The sequence below is a fragment of the Schistocerca piceifrons genome, chromosome X (genome assembly GCF_021461385.2).
Source record: "Schistocerca piceifrons isolate TAMUIC-IGC-003096 chromosome X, iqSchPice1.1, whole genome shotgun sequence".
NCBI classification, from domain to species: domain Eukaryota; kingdom Metazoa; phylum Arthropoda; class Insecta; order Orthoptera; family Acrididae; genus Schistocerca; species Schistocerca piceifrons.
In genome coordinates, this window is record NC_060149.1 from 61,967,415 (window position 1) to 61,992,751 (window position 25,337).

Sequence of the window (25,337 nt, forward strand, 5' to 3'; positions counted from 1 at the left end):
CGTAGTGGTAAGACGTTGCTAACGTAGCAAGACTGAATAGTGCAGGTGAAAATTTTTTGACTATCACAACAGTTACACTCGCAGTACAAAAATTAAGGTCTGAGCGGGAACCAAACTGTCGCTCCATATTTGTTAATTTTATGAAACTCCAACACTAACGCCTGGCACCCACTCACAGATACATCAGCTATATAATAGACCCGTGAAACTTCTTTTGCGATTTTCTTGGAACCGCTGATGTAATGCATGTTACTACTTACACATTATGTTGTTGTACACTAAAGGTGTACAAAGTTTGAGGTAAATCTGTGATCCCAACGTCGTGACCTATACTTGTTAAGTTTCATAGGCCAGTGGAGTGAAGCCACATCCCAGTTACAGAAGAGTATATTTGTCAGAGGAAATTGAAGTCCACAGGAACATTTTCTCCAAGAAGGGTCTTGCTAGTTTTAAGACAAAATTTACATCTGAAATATACACTCCTGGAAATTGAAATAAGAACACCGTGAATTCATTGTCCCAGGAAGGGGAAACTTTATTGAGACATTTCTGGGGTCAGATACATCACATGATCACACTGACAGAACCACAGGCACATAGACACAGGCAACAGAGCATGCACAATGTCGGCACTAGTACAGTGTATATCCACCTTTCGCAGTAATGCAGGCTGCTATTCTCCCATGGAGACGATCGTAGAGATGCTGGATGTAGTCCTGTGGAACGGCTTGCCATGCCATTTCCACCTGGCACCTCAGTTGGACCAGCGTTCGTGCTGGACGTGCAGACCGCGTGAGACGACGCTTCATCCAGTCCCAAACATGCTCAATGGGGGACAGATCCGGAGATCTTGCTGGCCAGGGTAGTTGACTTACACCTTCTAGAGCACGTTGGGTGGCACGGGATACATGCGGACGTGCATTGTCCTGTTGGAACAGCAAGTTCCCTTGCCGGTCTAGGAATGATAGAACGATGGGTTCGATGATGGTTTGGATGTACCGTGCACTATTCAGTGTCCCCTCGACGATCACCAGTGGTGTACGGCCAGTGTAGGAGATCGCTCCCCACACCATGATGCCGGGTGTTGGCCCTGTGTGCCTCGGTCGTATGCAGTCCTGATTGTGGCGCTCACCTGCACGGCGCCAAGCACGCATACGACCATCATTGGCACCAAGGCAGAAGCGACTCTCATCGCTGAAGATGACACGTCTCCATTCGTCCCTCCATTCACACCTGTCGCGACACCTTTGGAGGCGGGCTGCACGATGTTGGGGCGTGAGCGGAAGACGGCCTAACGGTGTGCGGGACCGTAGCCCAGCTTCATGGAGACGGTTGCGAATGGTCCTCGCCGATACCCCAGGAGCAACAGTGTCCCTAATTTGCTGGGAAGTGGCGGTGCGGTTCCCTACGGCACTGCGTAGGATCCTACGGTCTTGGCGTGCATCCGTGCGTCGCTGCGGTCCGGTCCCAGGTCGACGGGCACGTGCACCTTCCGCCGACCACTGGCGACAACATCGATGTACTGTGGAGACCTCACGCCCAACGTGTTGAGCAATTCGGCGGTACGTCCACCCGGCCTCCCGCATGCCCACTATACGCCCTCGCTTGTATTGTGGGTCTGACACACCGGTGTCAATGTGTTCTTTTTTCCATTTCCAGGAGTGTAATTTATCAATTCATCATTGTTAAATTCATGTTCAAAATGTACTGTATGTAGTTAGCTTGCAGCATATACAGGGCAGGGAGACACAACATGAAAAAAATATTAATGAAAATTCGATCAATAGATGGTGCTGCAAGCGTCAGAATAAGCATACCAACAGATGCAAGGCACACAGTTGTTCCTCAGTTTGTGTCAAAGACGACCAACACAATTGTCTCTAAGAAGGATCATGTGCTGCTGGTAAAGATTTTTTACAAGAACAGTGACAGTGTACCGGTATCCCTGCTGAAGTTCCATACATTTAAGGGTATGAAAAAAGGCTTTGGCCCAATGTTTGCTAAGGGTCTGGAGAAAATGACTACAAAATTTTAAAAGGCAGGTTCTTTTGAAGTTCATTGCGGTAGAGGGCGGAAAGCAGTTGATTCAGCATCTGTTGAAGATGTGGCCCATCTTTGCAGGAGAGGTTGATTGGTGGTGTGCAAACATGCAGTGCACAGGGGACTGCCCAAGCATTGGACATTCCCGTGAGCACAGTGCATAAAATCCTATGAAACATCCTGAACTGCTATCCATGCACAATCACCAACGTTCAAGATTGGCTTCTTGCTGACCTGCCAGCAACACAAATGGAATTTCTGGCTCACATTGAACAGGACAATGAACTGACACAGTAGATTCCACAGACAGACGAAGCCCACTTCCCATCTTTAAGGATATGTCAATATGCAGAACTGCAGAATATGGGCAACAGACAATCTGCACACACATCAACCGGTATCACTTCATTCTGCAAAGGTGACTGTGTGGGGCGGGTTGATGGCATCATTTATCATAGACCCATATTTTTTTGAGGAGACGAGCCCAGCAGGCCCTGTCACCTGTACCACCACCGGTAAACGCTATGAGAGTCTTTTGTGCACCAAAGCCGTAACAGACCTGCAACAGCGTGGATGTGTGGGCAGGATCATTTTTATGCATGATGGTGTAGCTCCACAGCCAGTGACGTGGCTGCTGAAGAGGCATTTCGGAAGTGTTAGAATTATCAGCCGTCATTTCCCTACAGCCTGGCTATACAGATCATCTGATCTTAATCTGTGTGGCTTCTGGCTGTTGGGTTATCTGAAAGATGTGTTCAGTGTTCCAATTACTAATGTCACTGAACTGAAGGCATACATTGTTTAATGCTTTCTGAACATGACCCCTGAGACACTCCGATCTACTGTGCAACATGCTCTTCCTTAATTTCAACTTGTGGCAGAAAGTGGTGGACAGCGTACTGAACATGTCTTGTGCCAGTCTCACAATGATTAAAAAACCAATGTCATTTTGCTTTCTATGCAGTTTTTGGCCCGAGGAGAATTAAAAACTGTTGTCATTTTGCTTTTTATGTGGTTTTTGGCATATCAGAAGAATTAGAAATCCAAAATCCATTTTTCCCATTCAATGTGGTATGACCTTGCCACGGTGGACGACTTTACCAAACTGTTGACTGCTGAATTTGTGCAGTCATGCACATTGAAAAGTATGGATGGTGTAATGTGCAACTCAAACCATAGCTGTTGTATTGTGATTCATCTGTCTTTTGTAGCCAACCCCAGTTACATTAAGATGCTTACACCACCATCTATGGTACCAGCTGAGGAACTGGCGGCAAAAGCCAACAGGCAATTTTTCACAAGGAAATGACCCATGGGGTGCAGCACTGGGACAGGACTGGAATAGGGATGGACAATGATGTTCTGTAGGTTCATTCAAGTGACTTTTTTAACAAATTCTCCACTAACAACTTGTGGACCCCAACTTGACTGTTTAGCCGAACACGCACAATTATTTACCATTGTGCATGCCAATTTGCGATCGAAAATACCGATTTTCAAGTGTGCCTACTACTTCATGCTTTTTCAAAACATTTTCTGACTTTCCTTCCAACTTCCCATAGAGTTCTCTATATAATACATACGATTTATTTCCATTATAAGATGTTAATCATTAATTTTCATCTGCTTATTTTCAACCTTTTTAAACTACTTTTACTATTTTTTCAGTCACTCCTTTTGTCTCCCGTCCACCCAGTCATCAATCCCTGCTCATTCTAATGACTCTGCCAATTCCAAAAACACTCCTTTGCTGTAGCAAAACTCTAACCACACATCTTCTTTCTAAAAACTTGTCTGGCACATGATATCCCACTTAATGAGCACCCATCCTACCACAAGAAGCTTCATTGTTTCCAGTTCCACCGGTCCCTAACATTCACCAATCTGGTCCTTCATAATCATACAATCCATGCTAAAACCACACTTGACTGCCTGTACTGCTATCGTACAATCCTTTCTGTGACCACAAAATCATGCATGCTACCTCTGCAATAAAAACTCTTGCCCTTCAGCACTTTAACAGTATCCCATGTACCATCGAGGAAGCTGTCCCAGCTACTCCCGTGCTACACCCACGTGGGATAACCTACAGTCAAGAAAGGTTCTACCACACTGATCTGCTTCCTCCCCCATCAACCACTCATAGTTCCCTGACTTTGCCTTGCTGACTTATTCTTCCTTCCACATCCCCAAAATCTTCCTCTGCCCTCAATGAAACACATTGCTCCAGCAAACCCATCCTTTACCGTAGTTGTCAACCCTTCATTCAAAACCCTGACCATTGGAAAAGTGTCAGCATTTTCTAAAGACCTAAATCTAAATTCAACCATGCCAGACTTGTAAAGGACCTTTTCCCCTTTACCTGTTCACTACAGTGGAAACATTTCTGCCACTGACAACAGCCAACCAAAATCTCATATACAATCTTATTTAAAATAGTTCCTCCTCCCCTTCCACCCAGTCAACCTCTGGTAACCTTCCAGGAATTCCTTCCTTCTAACCTCACCTCATCTTCCTTTCTCAGATCCTTCCATGCTGAGTCCAGAATCATTCCTATAGAACACTCAGCTCTCCTTAATCAGAAAACCGATCCATACCTTATCATCCTTCCCACAGACTAACGCTTCATCATTGTGCTCATGAACCGTAGTGCCTTGGCTAAGAGTATCCATGAATTTTCTGACAGCCCTACATACAAACCTTACAACCATGATCCCATTGCCGAAGTCCAACATGACCTTCAGCAGCTTTTCAAGGTCTAAGATCCATTCCAAAACGTGACACCCGAATGTACCTCCCTACTCACACCAGGAAGTGGAACCCCCCCCCCCCCCCCTTCCTCCAACATTTTACCTACTCACTGAACTTTCAAAACCCTACCCCTGACAGGTCTTCCTACTGGTCATCCCATACTGGCTTGGTACAACGTTAACGCAGAACAAACCTCTCCCTTAGTTTTCTCTTAGTTGACCAACACCTTGAAACTATTTTCTATATCCTCCCATCTTCCCACAATTCCCATCCTGTTACTACCAGACTCATTCTTGCTCACTGCAGCTGTGTACTCCTTATACACCAAAACTCCCAATGTCCATGGTGTTGTGACCATGGAACACTACCTTTCCAAATGTCGTCCTAATACCAAACCCACTACCTCTCCCGTAATCCTCCTAGACAACACCACCCTGATCCACAACTCCTTCACTTTCAAAAGCCAAATCTATAAACAAATCCATGCTACTGCCATGGGCACTTGAATGGCACCACTTTTGCCAATTTATTTATGTACTATTTGGAGGAATCCTTCCTATCCAATCAACACCTAAGACCCTTTGCCTGGTTTAGATTTACTGATCACATTTCCATGAACTGGCCTCATGGCAGGAACAACCTTCGCTCTTTCCTTCATAACCTCAACACCTACTCTCAAATTCACTTCACCTGGTCCTTCTCAACTCAACAAGCCATCATCCTAGACATCAATCTCCACCTCTCAGATGGCTCGATAAACATGTTAATTCATGTCAAGTGCACCAGCAGTACCCCTACTTTGACCGCTGTCACCAGTACTATGTCAAAAAGTCCCTTACTTACAGCCTCACCACAAATATGAAACACAGCTTGCCCTTTGCTCACACGATATACTGAGAACTATGGATGAGGGGCAACAGGCTGTTTCCATATTCCTAGATTTCCAAAAAACATTTGTCATGGTATCCCACTGTTAATGGAGGTACAAGCATACAGAATAGAGTCCCAGATATAAGAGTGGCTCGAAGACTTCGTAAGTAATAGAAGCCAGTATGTTGTCCTTGACAACAATTGTTCATCAGAGACAAGGGTATCGTCACGAGTGCCCCAGGGAAGTGTGGTAGGATTGCTATTATTTTCTATAAACATAGATGATATAGCGGACATGGGTGGCAGCAATTTGCAGTTGTTTGCTAATGATGCTGTGGTATACACGAAAGTGTCATCGTTGAGGAGGATACAAGGTGACTAGGACAAAATTTCTAGTTGGTGTGATGAATGGCAGCTGGCTCTAAATGTAGAAAAATGTATGTTAACGTGGAAGAGTAGGAAAAACAGACCTGTAATGTTCAGATACAGCATTATTAGCATCCTGCTTGACACAGTCATGTTGTTTAAATATCCCGGCATAACACTGCAAAGCAATATGAAATGGAATGACCATGTGAGGTCTGGGATTTGGAAGGCAAATAGGCAATTTCCATTTATTGGGAGAATTTTACAAAAGTGTGGTTCACCTGTAAAGGAGACTGCATATAGGAAGCTAGTGTAAACTATCCTTGAGTACTGCTCAGGAAAGAATAAAGAAAGATACCACACCAATTCAGATGCGGGCTGCTGGATTTGTTAGCAGTTGGTTCGAACATCACATGTTACGGACATACTTCAGGAACTCCAATGGGAATCCCTGGAGGGAAGGCGACACTTTTTATGAGGAACAATGTAGAGAAATTTTAGCGAACTGGCACTTGAAGATGATTGCAGAGCACTACAACTGCTGCCAACATACATTTCGCGTAAGGACCATGAAGATACAACACAACAAATTAGGCCTCATACGGAGATACATACATAGTTGTTTCTTACTTGTTCTACCTGCAAGTGGACAGGAAAGGAAACTACTACTGTTAGTGGTACAGGGTACCCTTTGCCACACACTGTACAGTGGCTAGCAAAGTATGTACATAGATGTAAATGTCACATCTGCAGTAGACAGCCGGGTTTGTCGAAATGTACCAGTAACCTTACCAGAGCATTTATTCACACACACACACACACACACACACACACACACACACACACAGTATGTTATTCACAGCTCATCCATCCTACACGATCTCCTCCTCTGAGTCTAGTACATCTGCTAACAGACACCAACCAGCACACTCTGATCATCCAGTATCCCCCGACCTTGGAAAGCTCAACCACATCCTTCACCAGGGATTTGACTACATCTTGTCATGCCCTGAGATGTGGGATATCAAACCCAAAATCCCACCAACATCACTCACAGTTGTGTTCAACCACCCAGCAACATACAGAATCCTTATCCTTCCCTATATTCCAGTCCTGTTCCATTCCTGAACCTCATAGGCCCTTACCTTGTGGTTGACCAAGGTGTATACATCCAATGGTCACCACCTATCACAGTCCAGCCACAGGCATTATCTACTCTATAAAAGGCAAGCCACATGTGAAAGAAGCCATCTTATGTATCAGCTATGCTGCAATTACTGTGCTGCAATGTATGTGGGCTCTGCGAAACTGGCAAACTTGACCATCTAGTTGCTGAACATGATGTGCACGACAACACCCAAGACTTCAACAGCTGTTTCACTATGCAAGGCACTTAAATACTCCCTTCCTGCACTAGTTTCTCTGAACTATGCAGGTGGTAACTGTCTCTCCAGTATATTCTGTGTTCTCGCAATCCCCTTTGTGTAATGCCCTACTAACCCATCTCCCACTGTGTCAGATTACCTCTTCCTTATCTCTTCTCTCTACATCACTCCTTCCCTGTCCGTATCATATACTGCCTTCTGACCCCCCCCCCTCTCTCTCTCTCTCCCCCCCTCCCCCCTTTACCTCTTTCCTCCCTGTTTCCATCCTCAAATCTACTTTCATCTGCTTTCCTCCTCTCCCTTCCCCGCCTGTCCCTCTCTCTACCTCTTATATGCTCTACCCTCTGAACTCCTTTCATCTTGTTGTGCAGCTGCTGAGTCATCTATCAAAAGACCTGCCTTGCACTATCCTCCTCACTTTGTTCATCCTTCCGTATTTCCTCCCCACCTTCAGATGCCCAGGCAACTGCTATCAATAATCAATACTCCACCACAGGTGCGTACATCAGGGTATCTGTGTCATCATTTGAGAATTCTGTAATTATACTAGAGGAAGAATAAGAGCTCAAAAACTAGTGTAAATTCTGGTTTCTGTTACTTGTTTAGACGCATCACATAACTGTCAGCTACAGGTGAGTGGGTGCCTTTCCTTTATCTTATGTATTATTTCTTCCAGAATTCCCATTGTTGTTAAGTTTGTAATGTCTGTATATTTTGGAATATTCGATGTTTGTATGCACAGTTGCACTTTCTGCCCAAGTCAGTTTTGTTCTAGCTGTATGATAGCTTCAGTAATAAACATGCTTTCTGTGCTAAGAGTTATAGTTCACTGATGATCCTGCCTTCACACTTGGACTTGATTGCGGGTTTGAACTGACACTGTTTGGTGGAAATGCCAGGTACTTCAAAACACCTACATCATGATGTGCCCAATTAGGTCACATAAAAGCTGTCATCCACATGGACAGGAACCAGAATACATGCAGTACTTCATTCCTAAGAGCTGTACATTTAGGATACAGATGGATTCCAGAACAGTAGTAAGTCAGCTGCACATCACACATTTGCCAGTGTTTTCTGGAGACTCTGGTGAAGCCCAGAGGAAATGGCTCAAATGAGTCAACCAAGTCACCAAATGCAACAGGTTGAATGGTGTGTTTGGCAGTGTGTACTTTTATTTGGATGGGATAGCCCAGAAGTCATTCAAGAACAATAAAGATAAAGTCAGTTGGTGGGACAAATTCCAGACTGTACTAAAGAAAATGATGGTGACAATCAATAGCATGTCTGCTTAATGGATGAACTGAAGAACATGGTTCAACATTATGGGGAAACAACACAATCAAACATAATGTTTTGGCCCGGTGAACGAATTGCGAATCCAAATATGACAAAGCCAACAAAAGCTCAAAATTGATCAACGAAGATGCAGAAGGCATGTACCCAGCTCTTTTGGTAAGAATGTAACAACCACCAAGGAATTCATCATGTGGTGGCAGATATTGATGAAAAAAAAGAAAGAAAGAAAGAAAGAAAGAAAAGACACAAGAAGAATGACTGACTCCCAGACAGATGCAGTTCTGGTCCAAATTCAGGATGGTGTTGGAAAGGTGACAGCTTATGCTTCCAGAGAACTCACCTAGTCTGAGATGAAATACCCTTATGACTGAGTAGGAGTGCTTTGCAGTTATTTGGGCCATCAACATGTTCCAGTCATTCGTCTGGCAAGCCATTCACTGTTGTGACCGACTCCCACCTTTATTCTGGCTGACTATCCTGAAGAATCCATCGGGTCAGCTGGTGAGACGGGCACCAAGTTTACAGAAATGAAGCAACACAGTGGTATACAAAAGCAGACGTAAACACAAGGATGCCAACTACCTTTCAAGAAACTGAGCAGAGTGGATGAAATCTCTGCCATCACTGCATTGAATGATACAGCTGCTGAACAGAGAAAAGATCCAGCACTGCTGAAAACCAGAGACGAACTATGAACAAAAGGGGTGGAAATGGTTGCTTGTTATCTCCGCTTATCTTACACACAGCCATCTTGAAATTTCCAAGATGTCAACATATAGCCACCTGGCATTCAAGAAGACTCCACACAGGAGCCATTGTAAAGAATGCCAATAATGGGAGAACAGGCCACAATAACCTCCAAAGCATCCAGTATCAATCCCACCAACAGCAGTGCCATTCCATCGAATTGGAATAAATGAAGAGATGGAAAGAATATATTGAGAAGTTGTATGCCAGAACACCTCTTTCGGAGGAAGTAATAGGAAGAGAAGAGCAAGTAGATGAAGATGACAATGGAGATGACATTCTGCAAGAATAATTTGACAAAGCTCTACAAGAACTACATGACAACAAAGCAATGGGTAATGATGACATCCCTGGAGAACTAATAAAGAAAGCTGGTGACAGCATGAAAATGATGCTGCTTAAACTTGTTAGGTCCATCTATAACACAGGAGATACCTACACTCTACCAGAAATCATTGTTCCTATACCAAAGAAGGCAGTGGCTACAAAATGTGAACAGTACCGAACTTTAAGCCTAATATCACATGCATCAAAAATTCTCATAAAAATAATACTGAAGAGAATTGAAGAGAAGGTGGAGGATACGCTGAGTGAAGATCAATTTGGTTTCAGAAGGGGATTGGAAACAAGAGCAGCGATTCTGGCACTAAGACTCCTAATCGAAAAGCAATTATGGAAAAATAAAACAACTTATATTGCCTTTGTAGACCTGTAAAAGGCATTTGATAACATTATCTGGCAAGAGATGTTCATAGTGCAGAGGAAAAGTGGAATAAAGTACAATGACATCTGCACGATACTCAGTTTCTATAAGAATGATGTGGCAGTGATTAGGAACTATCACCAGGAACAAGAAGCAAATATTAGAAAATGGGTGAGACAAGAATGTGCTCTCTCTCCTCTTGTATTCAATGCTTACATCCAGGAAACTATAGACCAAGTTCGAGAAACTACTGAGGTGGGGATCAAAATTAATGGGCAGAAGAGAGACATGCTGCGTTTTGCAGATGATATCGCTATAGTCACAGAGACAAAAGATCATCTAGAGGAAGTCCTTAGGACAATGAAAAGGATTCTATGCTATCAGTGTGGAATGAGAATAAACTAGAAAAAGACTAAAGTGATGGTATGCAGTACAGAAGCAGAATATGAACATCTAAGAATGAAAATTGCAAGAGTGGACCTGGAAGTGATAAGGGGATTTACCTACCTGGGATGCAAAATCACAAGGGATGGTAGAAGAAGGAAAGAAATTGTGAGCAGACTACAACAGGACAAAATTGCATTTAATCTGAGGAGGAGCTTACTCACCAGCAAGAACATAAGTCTGAAAATAAGGAACTGTATCATGAAAGTTTTCATTTGGAGTGTGGCCCAATGTGGATGTGAAACTTGGACAGTGGAAAGAGAAGAGAGAAGATGGCTGGAGGCCCTGGAGATGTGGTGCTATAGAAGGATGATGAAGTTCAGCTGGAGAGACAAAGTAACAAATGAAGAGGTGCCTAGAAGAGTACAGGAAACCAGATCTCTGTGGAGGCACAACCAAACAAGAAGAGAGAAACTTGTAGGGCACATCCTAAGACACAACAACATCATTGGAGCAATAGCAGGAGGAGCTACTGAGCGAAGGAATTGGCGGGGGCAACCAAGGATATCAAACATGCAATAGGTCATGAATGATGTTGGATGTAACACATATGTGGAAATGAAGAGGAAGGCAGACTCTGCTGCAAACCAACCTCAGGGTTGAACACTAGAAGAAGAAGAAGAAGAAGAAGAAGAAGAAGACGACATTGTACATAAATATACAGGGCCACCTTTAATAAAACCGGCAAACTAAAGGGATGGATTCCTGACCAAAACTGGAGGAAAAAAAAAGTTTCTACAAACATGTGACCACAAATGCATCATTTCCACGGTAGATGGTGCTGATGAATGAATGTTCCTCTGACTACATGCCGTGTCCCCCTTGTGTGTTGTAGGCTGCGGGATTGACACAGTGTACTGTAAGCAGCAGAGTGGTCCAGTATTCATGTCGGGAACAAGCCGAGATGGTGTTAGTGTAAAGCCAAGCAGATGGAAACGGTCGAGCCAACTGTACCAAAACGAATACCCTCACAATGTTGAGTGTTCATGGAAAAAGTTCAAGGCACTCGTAAAATGCATTTTAGACAGCTACGTGCTGAGTAAAACTGTGGGGGACAGGAAAAACCCACCGTGGTTCAACAACAAAGTTAGGAAACTACTGTGAAAGCAAAGAGAGCTTCACTCGAAGTTTAAACGCAGCCAAAACCTCTCAGACAAACAGAAGCTAAACGATGTCAACGTTAACGTAAGGAGGGCTATGCGTGAAGCGTTCAGTGAATTCGAAAGTAAAATTCTATGTACTGACTTGACAGAAAATCCTAGGAAGTTCTGGTCTTACGTTAAATCAGTAAGTGGCTCGAAACAGCATATCCAGACACTCCGGGATGATGATGGCATTGAAACAGAGGATGACACGTGTAAAGCTGAAATACTAAACACTTTTTTCCAAAGCTGTTTCACAGAGGAAGACCGCACTGCAGTTCCTTCTCTAAATCCTCGCAAAAATGAAAAAATGGCTGACATCGAAATAAGTGTCCAAGGAATAGAAAAGCAACTGGAATCACTCAACAGAGGAAAGTCCACTGGACCTGACGGGATACCAATTCGATTCTACACAGAGTACGCGAAAGAACTTGTCCCCCTTCTAACAGCCGTGTATCGCAAGTCTCTAGAGGAACAGAAGGTTCCAAATGATTGGAAAAGAGCACAGGTAGTCCCAGTTTTCAAGAAGGGTCGTCGAGCAGATGCGCAAAACTATATGCCTATATCTCTGACATTGATCTGTTGTAGAATTTTAGGACATGTTTTTTGCTCATATATCATGTCATTTCTGGAAACCCAGAATCTACTCTGTAGGAATCAACCTACTGAGACCCAGAAAATATTAGATACAGGCTCCCACATAGATACTATTTTCCTTGACTTCCAGAAGGCGTTCGATACAGTTCCGCACTGTCACCTGATAAACAAAGAAGAGCCTACGGAATATCAGACCAGCTGTGTGGCTGGATTGAAGAATTTTTAGCAAACAGAACACAGCATGTTGTTATCAATGGAGAGACGTCTACAGACAAAGTAACCTCTGGCGTGCCACAGGGGAGTGTTATGGGACCATTGCTTTTCACAATATATATATAAATGACCTAGTAGATAGTGTCGGAAGTTCCATGCGGCTTTTCGCAGATGATGCTGTAGTATACAGAGAAGTTGCAGCATTAGAAAATTGCAGCGAAATGCAGGAAGATCTGCAGCGGATAGACACTTGGTGCAGGGAGTGGCAACTGACCCTTAACATAGACAAATGTAATGTATTGCGAATACATAGAAAGAAGGATCCTTTATTGTATGATTATATGATAGTGGAGCAAACACCGGTAGCAGTTACTTCTGTAAAATATCTGGGAGTATGCGTGCAGAACGATTTGAAGTGGAATGATCATATAAAATTAATTGTTGGTAAGGCGGGTACCAGGTTGAGATTCATTGGGAGAGTCCTTAGAAAACGTAGTCCATCAACAAAGGAGGTGGCTTACAAAACACTCGTTCAACCTGTACTTGAGTATTGCCCATCAGTGTGGGATCCATACCAGATCGGGTTGACGGAGGCGATAGAGAAGATCCAAAGAAGAGCGGCGCGTATCGTCACAGGGTTATTTGGTAAGCGTGATAGCGTTACGGAGATGTTTAGCAAACTCAAGTCGCAGACTCTGCAAGAGAGGCGCTCTGCATCGCAGTGTAGCTTGCTCGCCAGGTTTCGAGAGGGTGCGCTTCTGGATGAGATATCGAATATATTGCTTCCCCCTACTTATACCTCCCGAGGAGATCACGAATCTAAAATTAGAGAGATTCGAGCGTGCACGGAGGCTTTCAGACAGTCGTTCTTCCCGCGAACCATACGCGACTGGAACAGCAAAGGGAGGTAATGACAGTGGCACGTAAAGTGTCCTCCGCCACACACTGTTGGGTGGCTTGCGGAGTATAAATGTAGATGTAGATGTAGACATCAAAACAAATACCCTTACAGACATCAACCACATCACACAACATTTCAAGCCCTTTTTGGGTGTTTGTGTGATCATGGGCCGTTTCAGACAGATGAATGTGCAGGGAGGCAGTGGATTGCACATACACCACATTCTGGAGGACCGGGTTCTACATAATATTGAGACAAACCTTAGCACAAGCTCCAGACAAGTTGCCCACCATCATGGTGTAAACTAAAGTATGATTATGTGTACCCTGCAGGACAACCGATACCATGGAAGCCGCTTTGAACATCTGTAGTGACGTGGAGGTGATGCAATTCTGTGCCATGCTCCGAGACAATATGTTGTCATTGCATACACATAGTCCATTTTTGGACACATGTTCATAGGACCTTTTTCCCTCCGTTACCAGGTAGGAATCCACCCCTGCAGTTTTACGGTTTTATTAGTGTACAACTGTATCCACTATATAAAGGGGAAAGGTCATCAGAAAAAATCTCTACCCATTTACTTCAAATTTTTACACGCTACTTCACAGCATTCTAATTAATATTCAGACAAAGAAAGATCACATATTTTTTTTTAAACAACCATGTACAAGTTTTCTGTTAAAACATCCCCTCAAGAAAGAAAAATGCTAAGCCGTAAATATGTGCAGTTTTGGTGGTTTTCACAGAGAACAGGAATGTTGTATTTATGACTTATCAGCTTATGATTAGAATACTACTATGGAATCTGAATCGTCAGACTTTGTAATTACATCAATTTGCAGATTAAAACTATGTGAAATACTGTCAATGAAGCTACTATCCACACAGATCTAGCAGCTGATGTCTCCCATATCCCATACATCAATTATCTGAACCAATTTACCTATTCATTTTAAGCTACTTCAGTTACCAATCAAGGATTCATTGGAAGTAATAATAAACAAGGAAATGGATACAGATAGAGGGCAGAAGGAAATAGAGAAAGGTTGGAGGAGTAGGTGGAGAGAGATACAGGGGAGGAGGAAATGGACAAAGAGTGGGGAGAGGAGGTGATGGACAAAGAGTGGGGAGAGGAGGTGATGGACAAAGAAGGAGGGGGGAGCAGAAGGATATGGACAAAGAAAGAGGAGGGAGCGTAAGGATATGGACAAAGAAAGAGGAGGGAGCGTAAGGATATGGACAAAGAAAGAGGAGGGAGTGTAAGGATATGGACAAAGAAAGAGGAGGGAGCGTAAGGATATGGACAAAGAAAGAGGAGGGAGCGTAAGGAGATGGACAAGCAAAGAGGAGGGAGGGTAAGGAGATGGACAAGCAAAGAGGAGGGAGGGTAAGGAGATGGACAAGCAAAGAGGAGGGAGGGTAAGGAGATAGACAAAGAAAGTGGGGGAGGATAAAGTGATAGACCGAGTAAGGGGGCAGTAGGAGATTAGGACATATATCCAATTCCCACACATAATCAGCAATTGCAAAGCATTCTAGGTTCGCTAGTGTGATATAAAAATGTTAACTTTCAAAATTTGTAAGGTAAATCACATCTTGAAAACTACTTACCTTTTCACCAGTTAGAGCAAATGGTGCATTGAACCACTGCTCAAATGTGCTCACAGACTTGAAAATAGATGGCAGCAAGAAATTAAGCAATGCCCACAATTCTGGCAGCTTATTTTGCAAAGGTGTTCCTGTCAGTAGGAGTCTGTGTGGTGCATTATAATGCGCATTCAAAATCTGAGTCAATTTGCAATGATGATTCTTCATGCGATGACCCTCATCAATAATCATAAACCTCCACCGAAACTAAAAACAAAAATCACAAATAATAAAATCAATTATATAACACTTCCAGATGACAAAGAAGACTTCTTGTTATAACTTGTAGTACTTTCTAATTTTACAGACCAATAGCAAAAGAAAATGGACAATACACTATGCTATCTCACTCACCTTCCTCAGTTTCTGATGTGTAAATCATGTGCGAGCTCTGTAGATAAGGTTACCATCAGGAGGAACAGAAACCCCTGTACCCCACCCCTCCCAACCTGAAAACAACCATGGGGGCACACGCACTGTCCACAGTTTTCATTTCAATCAAGTCACAGCAGGTGCCCATGGGTCATCATTTTAGTAAGTTGTCAAGATGTGCAGGACAAGCTTTGTGCACAATTTTCTTTTCTCAAAAACAGTCCGAAAAATGCCTTGAATACTTTATTTAGAGACATTGCTCCATAGCGATTTGTGACAATATAGCTCACACATTACAGCCACACATCTACAATTGAACACTGGCTGCTCCTGACTGACTTGTCGAATGCATGTCTATTGTTTACAATTGTTAGTTCAAGCTGCTCCCATAGGTGATTGAACAATGAAGCTTATATGCTAAGAATAAAATTAGTCTTGCAAATTTATGGACGGATGGCGTACACTGCCTAAATGAAAAAATGGAGAATGATGCCACAGGACAATAGTGGAACAAATGCACATCACGTTTGCCTTGTGACAACATAAATAATAATAGAAAAACCTACTGCTACCTTCTTAAAAGCAAACAAAGAACACACTTCATAATGAGATCAGCAAATCACAGGCCACTGGTGGGTTCTTCTGCTGTACAGGACACTGAGATACTAAGAGTCAGTGTCGTACACGACAACTCTCAGTAACAATATTGTATTAACATGCTCTGAGGTCGTGAGAGATGGTTATGTTCTGTGAGCTATGTGAGAAAATGAAAGTATGACGATGATGATGATGATGATGATCTGCGCACACACTCCAACTCATGCGCACACACTCCAATTTTTACACAGTCAAATCTAGCCACCGTCATTAATGATGATGATGATGATGATGATAAAATTATGAGGACAACACAAACACCCAGTCCCCGGGCAGAGAAAATCCTCGACCTGGCCGGGAATCAAATGCAGGACCCCGTGGGATCCAGAGGCAGCAACACCAGTCACTAGACCATGAGCTGCGGACAAAATTAAAGGAGAAATCCTACACAAACAAATGTTCTCACACAATGAATCTCAATATAGACGACTGATGAACCTTCTATGAGGGTTATTTCCCAAGAAAACTGCTAAAATTGCATTTTCCTGAATTGGTAAAGAAACCAGTAGATACAGAAACAGAATGATCTAGACTTAAAAAATCTGAAAGACCTCCTTCCTCATCCATAAGAGGCTATACTGTGAACTATCAAATTAAGACCACATTTCAAAACTTTCCATGTGTATTCAATATGTAAATTGCTAATGTATACAAGATGAGCCATAACCAGCACGATCAACTGATGAATTGTGATTTTTTTTTTTTTTTTTTTTTTATCTTGCTGTGCCTATTACAAGTTGAGTATTCTTCTGATGCATCTAAGCTACATATGTATGTTCTTGGCTTCAGTATTCAAGTCTGACATACTCATAAAAGTCTAACCAATATTTCGATAGATACCTCCCCAGCCTGACAGGGTTGCCTCCAAACATATCTCCGACGATTGTCTGGTTGAAGGCATATGCAACACTCATCGGTGAAGAGAGAATGACGCCAATACCAAGTGGTCCATTTAGAATGTTGTTGAGCCCATCTGTACCGCACTGCATGGTGTCATGGTTGCAAAGATGGACCTCGCCATGAACGTCGGGAGTGAAGCTGCGCATCATGCAGCCTATTGCACACAGTTTTAGTCGTAACGTAACATCCTGTGTCTGAATTAAAAACATTATTCAACACGGTGGTGCTGCTGTCAGGGTTCCTCCGAGCCATAACCCATAGGCAGAGGTCAGCCACTGGAGTAGTAGCCCTTGGGCAACCTGAGCGAGGCATGTCATCGACAGTTCCTGTCTCTCTGTATCTCCTCCATATCCGAACAACATCGCTTTGGTTCACTCCGAGAGGCCTGGACACCTCCCTTGTTGAGAGCCCTTCTTGGCACAAACTAAAATTGCAGACACGATCGAACCGCGGTATTGACCGTCTAGGTGTGGTTGAACTACAGACAACACGAGCTGTGTACGTCCTTCCTGGTGGAATGACTGGAAGTGATCGGCTGTCGCACACCCTCTGTCTAATAGGTGCTCCTCATGCATGGTTATTTACATCTTTGGGCAGGTTTAGTGACATCTCTAAACTTTCAAAGGGACTGTGTCTGTGATAAAATATCCACAGGCAACGTCTATCTTCAGGAGTTCTGGGAAATGGGGTGATGGAAAACTTTTTTTGATGTGTGTAATTATCTGTTATGGTGAGATCTTTTCCCAATATTTCAATCAACAACTTTCTCCTTCTAATGCCAAAATATTTTGTTGACTCCCACCTATATAATAAGAAATGACTGTTCTCATTGAATAGAATAAATCACATCCTGCATCGAAATATTTAGATGTTTGTTCTTACCATGTGCTATTCTTAAGTGGTTCAATCAAGAAATAGTCCAAAAGTGGTTCTATGAACCCTTGCCCAGCACGTAAGCATGAACGGTGGATTAATGATGTGTAACCCCCTATACAATGGACCACGTAGTGGCAACTGTCAGCATGCAGGTTCAAATCAGTATTATAAGATTTTCTAAAAACCAGAAGTCTTAATGTTCCATGTACCTGATAAAGCAAGGTTTTATAACTGTAGACTCAAGGACTTGGTCTTGAATATCCTCCCATAAAAAAGTTGAGTGACAATGTGGGACAAGGACCTCTCATGGCCACACCGTTGGTTTGTCCACAAAACAGGTCATCAAGTAAAAATAAAATGTGGAGGTCAAAAATGCGTTTAAAACTGCACATTCAGACCCACTTCAAGACTACAGTCAGTACACAGTCCATCATCAATTCATACCCCACTGCCAATACAGCTTTCGGTACGGCAGTCAATCAACACTTCACAATGTTTGATCTAGCAGAATAATATTTTCAGCTATAACCTTGACTCACCGAAGCATACAAGAACCAACACTGAATTCATATTGTACCAATACTGCAGGCTGCCTTTCAGCATTGTCAGAGCAGTTGCCATTTTTTTTTCAACAAGTTACAGATCATCATCTATATGACATATTCCATTGTGTGAATTATCTCGCAACTTGTAAAACGTTTTCCCACTACTGCAGCAGGCAAATCTGTGTTGGAACAGTCAGAAGTGCCAGTTCTTCCTGCCATACGCTGATTCCTTGATTCATATTCTCAGAAATCATGACGCACGGCTTACAAAGTCTCATCTAAAAGCAATTAAATGACTCTGGACAACATGCAAAATTACTGAATCACATTTTGTGCTCTGCAAGACGAAAACTTTTATAAAACATTATTTGGTTCATGATACTCATCCTCTTGCACATAGGATATCTGCAGTTATTAAAAATCAATATGAATATATACCAGATCCAACTTTATACCAATGTATTCATAGTAACAACTAGTTTTGGCCCCTAGACCATTAATTAGACTGAATATAAAAACATACAAGTATCTCAAAACAAATTAATAGCAGCTGGACACAGTATAATGGTTAATTCACACTGGATGTCAATAGAATAGAATGGAAAAGAGTATCACCATCAAATGCAGCTGTGTTCACCATTGACAGAACCTTAACACCTCCACCACCACTTCGGTTAGCCCAGTACCAAACGGTGAAACTGAAGTTACGAGATACCATCCATGACACAATAAATCCAAATATAATATCAGAATTAATGGATTAGCAATGATAGTACAATTTTTTAATGTGAAAAAAATTAATAAAGGATGTTTTTGATGAAAGCTCTTAAGTTTCCATATTCCTGAGTTGTGAAAGAAGAAAGATGATGATGTCAGACATTTCAAAATGATGTTCATACAATATTTACATCATGCCTTTCTGCTAATTCTTTTATGTCGTTTTCTTTCTAACAAGGGAACCTCCCCATAGCACCCCCCTCAGATTTAGTTATAAGTTGGCACAGTGGATACGCCTTGAAAAACTGAACACAGATCAATCGAGAAAACAGGAAGTAGTTGTGTGGAACTATGAAAAAATAAACAATATATTCAAACTGAGTAGTCTATGTGCAAGATAGGCAATATTAAGGACAATGTGAAGTCAGGAGCGCCGTGGTCCCGTGGTTAGCGTGAGCAACTGCGGAACGACAGGTCTGTAGTTCAAATCTTCCCTCGACTGAAAATTTTACTTTCTTTATTTTCGCAAAGTTAGGATCTGTCCGTTCGTTTATTGACGTCTCTGTTCACTGTAATAAGTTTAGTGTCTGTGTTTTACAACCGCACCACAAAACCATGCGATTAGTTGATGAAAGGATGTGCCTCTAATAGGAACCGAAAACATTTGATCGCAATGTCATAGGTCAACCGATTCCTCCACAGGAAAACACGTCTGATATATTCTATACGACACTGGTGACAGCATGTGCATCACATGACAGGAATATGTTATCGACCCACCTAACTAGTACACATTGCGAATGGGTAAAAAGATTCTTCTGCCTTGCCCGATTTAGGTTTTCTTGTGGATGTGATAATCACTCCCAAAAAAGTAATGAAAACATAAGAGTTTGTCACATAAACTGAAAATAAAAAGGTCAAAGTTTTCACTCGAGGGAAGACTTGAACCAAGGACTTCTCGTTCCGCAGCTTGTCACGCTAACCACGGGACCACGGCGCGCCTGGCCTTACACTGTCCTTGATATTGCCTATTTTGCTCATGGACTACTCAGTTTGTATATTTTGCTTATTTTTTCATAGTTCCACACAACTTCTTCCTGTTTTCTCGATCGATCTGTGTTCAGTTTTTCAAGGCCTATCCACTGTGCCAATTTATAACTAAATCTGAGGAGGGTGCGATGGGGAGGTTCCCTTGTAAGAGGGTCAAGAAACAATGAAGAACAGTATCTCTCTTCTACAATACGGGCCCCCTTAAAACAATTTTAATTAAAAATGTTTTTCATTGATTTACATTCTTGTAATTTTGAAGGCGTGCATAGTCCATTTTTAACCCTACATTACTAAATCCTCATAAAATTTACGATTGTAGTTGGAATCTCTTTGTGGTTCCTCTGAATCTGGACAGATGGGCGACATGTGCTCTTCAGTACTTTCACAAGAAACTTCACCGTTAACAATGGCTGAATTATTTACTACCCAACTCCAGTAGTTTGCAGACCCTGGTGCTTTTGTCATAACTATTACAAATGGGTAGTAATGATGTGCTTGTTTTTTAATATTCGGCATAACTGTTTTATTCCTTAGAATTTATCTTAGGGTGGCATTTTAGGTGATATATCACACAATCATAGTTAAGAGAGTGTTACTGTGTATCAAATTGCCCCTTTTCAGCTCTAATTTCATCTTTTGCTACTGAAATTAGCACAACTGGGATGGTGCTGAGTTTGATTTTGACACTAACAGTCTGGGTGATTTGCTTGAAGAAGCTGCTAATGACACAAACTTTGGAGAATTTAGTGAAGAGGAAGATTTTCTTGAAACATATAACATTGTGTGTACAAATGACAGTGATGTAAACCCAGACTTTCAGGTAGCAAATGCGGAAAATGGAGAATCTGAAGAAAAATCCCTGTGTGATTGTGAAAGACTCATGCTTAGATTGTAATAATACTATCTAAAGCAGAAAATTCTACTCACATTGTGCATAAATTACTCTTGAGATTATAATAACTATAATTTGTAACTAGTGAGCAACATAAATTACAAATTCTTTTTCAGTAACATTTTGAGCAGTAAAATTGTCATTATAAGATACCAAATTAAACATTTTGTACTTATTTTGTATGTAATATACCTTCTAATAACTGTAATTAACTAGTGATTAACCAATAAGTTATTATTTCCTTCACAAGTAAATTGCTTTATCTGTTTATATTCTTATTTATGCATTGTTCAGGCTTCTTCATTGTTCATGTATTTGGCCTCTTTTGTGGAAGAAAAATCATAGGAAAAAAATAGGAAAAATATCCAAATCTTCATGCACCTTCTGCAATTTGTAAAAAAAAGGATTCGGAAGCACAATACTTACTACTGAACCTGTTTGCAACACTAAATGACAGAAGTAGCTTTTGCATGATATGTCACTGCCAAATAACATAGGTCAACAAAACTTAGACCAAACAAAAGGAAGAACTGCTACGGTATAGCACAGAATTTTCCCACGACTTTACAAAAGGTAGCACTTGGTTCTTTATAGGGTGTGTGATCATCACAGATGGCAATGCATGCTCTGCAATGTACTTCCATGCTGATGACAAGGTAGATAAGGAATTCTTGTGGTAAGTATTCATTCCTCCACCAGCACAGATGGAAACTGTTGGATGATCGTTCATGCATGTGAATGCGCTGCAATATATCTCCCCAATGCATGTAACACGTGCTCAATGTGATTTAAGTTGGGAGAATGAGCAGGCTAGTTTATTTGCCAAATGCTGTCTCGTCCTATGAGCCCCTACACCTGTGTTGTTCAATGTCGTCATGCATTGTGATGCATACAAATGATGTCAGGGCTGAAGGCATATTGGGAAGAAGTACACTGTCGCAATGATGTTAACTGATGAGTGTGCCACGTTAAAAGATTTGGAGGTCAGTGCGCCCATGCAACATTATTCTTCACCACATCCTAACCATTGAATCATCAAAATGATCACGTTCAATTATGATCCTGTGTGCATTACGTGTTCACACATTTCGTCATATGACAATATGTAATGCACCCAGGAACATTGTCAAACATAATCATTTTGGTGGGCCAGGTGTTATAATGTCTGGAGGCATAATGTTGCATGGGATTACTGACCTTCAAACCTTTTAACATGGTACGCCCAGCACAAGAAAGGAAAGAAGATTAGGTTTTAATGTCCTGTCAAAATCATGGTCATTACAGACAGATAAATTCATTGGTCAATGTTACTGTGACAGTGTACATCTTCTCTGTGTGTGTCCTTGCAGGGGTGCATTCAGCCCTGACTTCATTTTAATGGATGACAATGTGTGACCACATTGAACTGCACTGGTGGATGAGCTCTTGGAATGAGAAGACATTTGGCTAACGGTCTAACTTGCCCAGAAACTCCCTCCTCCCCCTGGCCCAACACCAACAAATTCCACTGAGCATATGTGGGATGTGTTGGGAAGACCAACCTTGTGGCCAGCATGGGAGCACACCACAGAGCATGCATTGCTGCATGCAGTAATCACAGCCTCAAGAACCTAGTCCCATCTTTTGTAACATTCAAGGGACCATCAGAAATCATGGTGACTTCAGTGTAACTGCTGTCATTGAATAAAAATGTAATTTCTGTTTGTCTCATTGCATACTTCTTAAAGTTATCTTCTGTAGTACACAGGGTTTCTATGTATGGTCCAAATTTCATCAAGCTATCTTACTTCGCAGTGACATATAATGTGGAAGTTACTTCTGTCCGTAAGTTTTGCACACCAGTGAGTAACATGAGTATGTGCAGTGAGAGTAGTTTAACATCTGATCTTGCCGCGCGGGATTAGCCGAGCGGTCTAAGACGCTGCAGTCATGGACTGTGTGGCTGGTCCCGGCGGAGGTTCGAGTCCTCCCTCGGGCATGGGTGTGTGTGTTCGTCTTTAGGATAATTTAGGTTAAGTAGTGTGTAAGCTTAGGGACTGATGACCACAGCAGTTAAGTCCCATAAGATTTCACACACATTTGAACATTTTTTTGTTGAACATCTGATCTTACCACAAGATATCTATCTCTCACGATCAATTTAAATGTTAAAATTTCCTTATTAATTACCGCAAAACTGCTCCAGTTGGCAATAAGAACTTTATTAACCAATTTTACCTTCATATCAGGCTATTTTCAAGTCAACCTGAAAACTGTGCTATACAGAATCAATGTTAAACGATCAAAATTTTCTTCCCGAGAATCCCTGATGTTGGCCTTCCATTTTGTTCCATCCCATTCTGTATCACTGGTAATCTGTGTGAATGCTGTCATTTGAAATTCATTGTGGAATGTTTTCACACTCTATTCCGTGACACCCAATGTGAATCAACTTTAAGTATGACTAATATTACATGACAACTCGTCATAATATTTATGGAAAACTTATACGAATACAAGCTCTCATTCACAAGCACTACTGCAACCATATTTACTAATTATCTCATAATCAGATTGTTTGATGAGCATTTTCAAGACACGCAGAAAATAGTGAACTACAAGAGGTATGTCAATGAAATACGTGTAGTCAACGCTCATACTGAACACTGTAAACCAGTTAGGATTATTATACACAAAATTTAATGTGCATCATGTTTTTTCTATGGTGAAAAAACTACAAAGGAAACACAGTGTTTTGCAAAATTAATGTTACAATCAGTTTAGTGAAATGTTCTTGCCTAACACACTGGGTAAAATGCTAATATAAAATACTAAAAGAAATAATTTGAAAGCAGCATTTACATATCGAATCTAACACACAGAAGGTGAAGCACACTATATTGGAAAAACCAGCAGAAACATCATAATTATATACCATTAAGACACTGAAATAGAAGAGAATAATGTATGGTATCAAGAGTATAGAAACTGATCTTATGATTCCACATAAAAGCGAAAAAGATGACCATATGGGCATTGTTGATGAAACTGAAATGTAAATTATGTACACCATAAAGAGAATAAAGTTCTCAATAAACACAGAAATTTGAAAAACATGAACGTCCTTAACAATTTTCAGTATATATTTGATGTATTTCACTTTAAATAAATCTGACATCTTGATTTGCATTTTTACCATGCTTGTGCCTGGCTCTATGTCGTGTACTATGTAGCAGCTTAGTTTGTAAACAGTAAACTATGCTATATCACTCAGTACATCTCCCTTGTGCCCAGTAAAGACAATGTTTATGTGCTGAAATATTTTCAAACTTTGTCCAGTCAATTGTCATTGCAGACTTAATGGGCTTGATGTCTGTCGATAAAATTCTTGTGTGTTTTGGACGACATTATGTTGTAAAATAAAGTATCAGCAATTCAGCCACTTGCAATGGCAGCTGCAATGTAGGTAGGTCATTTCATAATTTGACATGGTCTACAACACAAATGAATTTCCACGACATAAAAAAGTAAGGATTGATGAAGCACTGGAAATCTGTTAACTTTTAGAAACAGTCCTGTCATAGAATGTTTTTAAATTTAACAGAAGAATCTACCGTATTTTATTAACTCTAACACTCTATGGACTACACGACGCACCATTTTTTTTTTTAATTGCTTAAAAAATTATCATTTTTATTATTAGACTGCAAAGCCATACTAAAAACATTTTAGTTTATAAAACCAAACTGACCTCTCAAATCACTGAAAATCATCATCATCTAGTTTTTGCCATTTTTTGCATTCACTCCTCTGTTTGCACATTTAGGTTTCCTCATTTTTTTCAGTTCTTCTTTACCAGCCTGCCAATCGCAAATGGTTTTTTTTCTGTTGTTGAAGCACCAAAATGCCACTCAACTGCTCTGTTTCCATGTTGTTCTGCATATGCTATTACTTTCGATTTATAGCCCGGATCATATGAATACCATACCTTTCATTTTTTCCCATTGCAAAACTAGCTACTAACAACAATATTGTACTGTTACCAATAACACAAATCACATTCAATTCAAGTTCACTGGCACCATAGACTGCCGTGACACATCATGGGCTACACAGTGTTCTAGATTTGTGATGGCAGGGTGGGAGGGAGACAGTGTTAGCAAGCTTGTGAATCCTCCCTACTCATGTTCATCGCATTGGTGGACTGATGCTGCGAGTTGAATTCAATGTTGCCAGATAGA

At 41.5% G+C, this 25,337-nt stretch overlaps 1 protein-coding gene across 1 annotated transcript in view; it reads right to left on the bottom strand.

Moving 5' to 3' along the window:
- LOC124723063 (ATP-dependent helicase brm-like) overlaps window positions 1-25,337 on the bottom strand; it is a 256,556-nt gene that overhangs the window by 105,553 nt on the left and 125,666 nt on the right. The window contains exon 16 of the mRNA XM_047248240.1: window positions 15,073-15,315. Coding sequence (XP_047104196.1) covers window positions 15,073-15,315 — 243 coding nt within the window. The remainder of the gene's footprint in view (window positions 1-15,072; window positions 15,316-25,337) is intronic.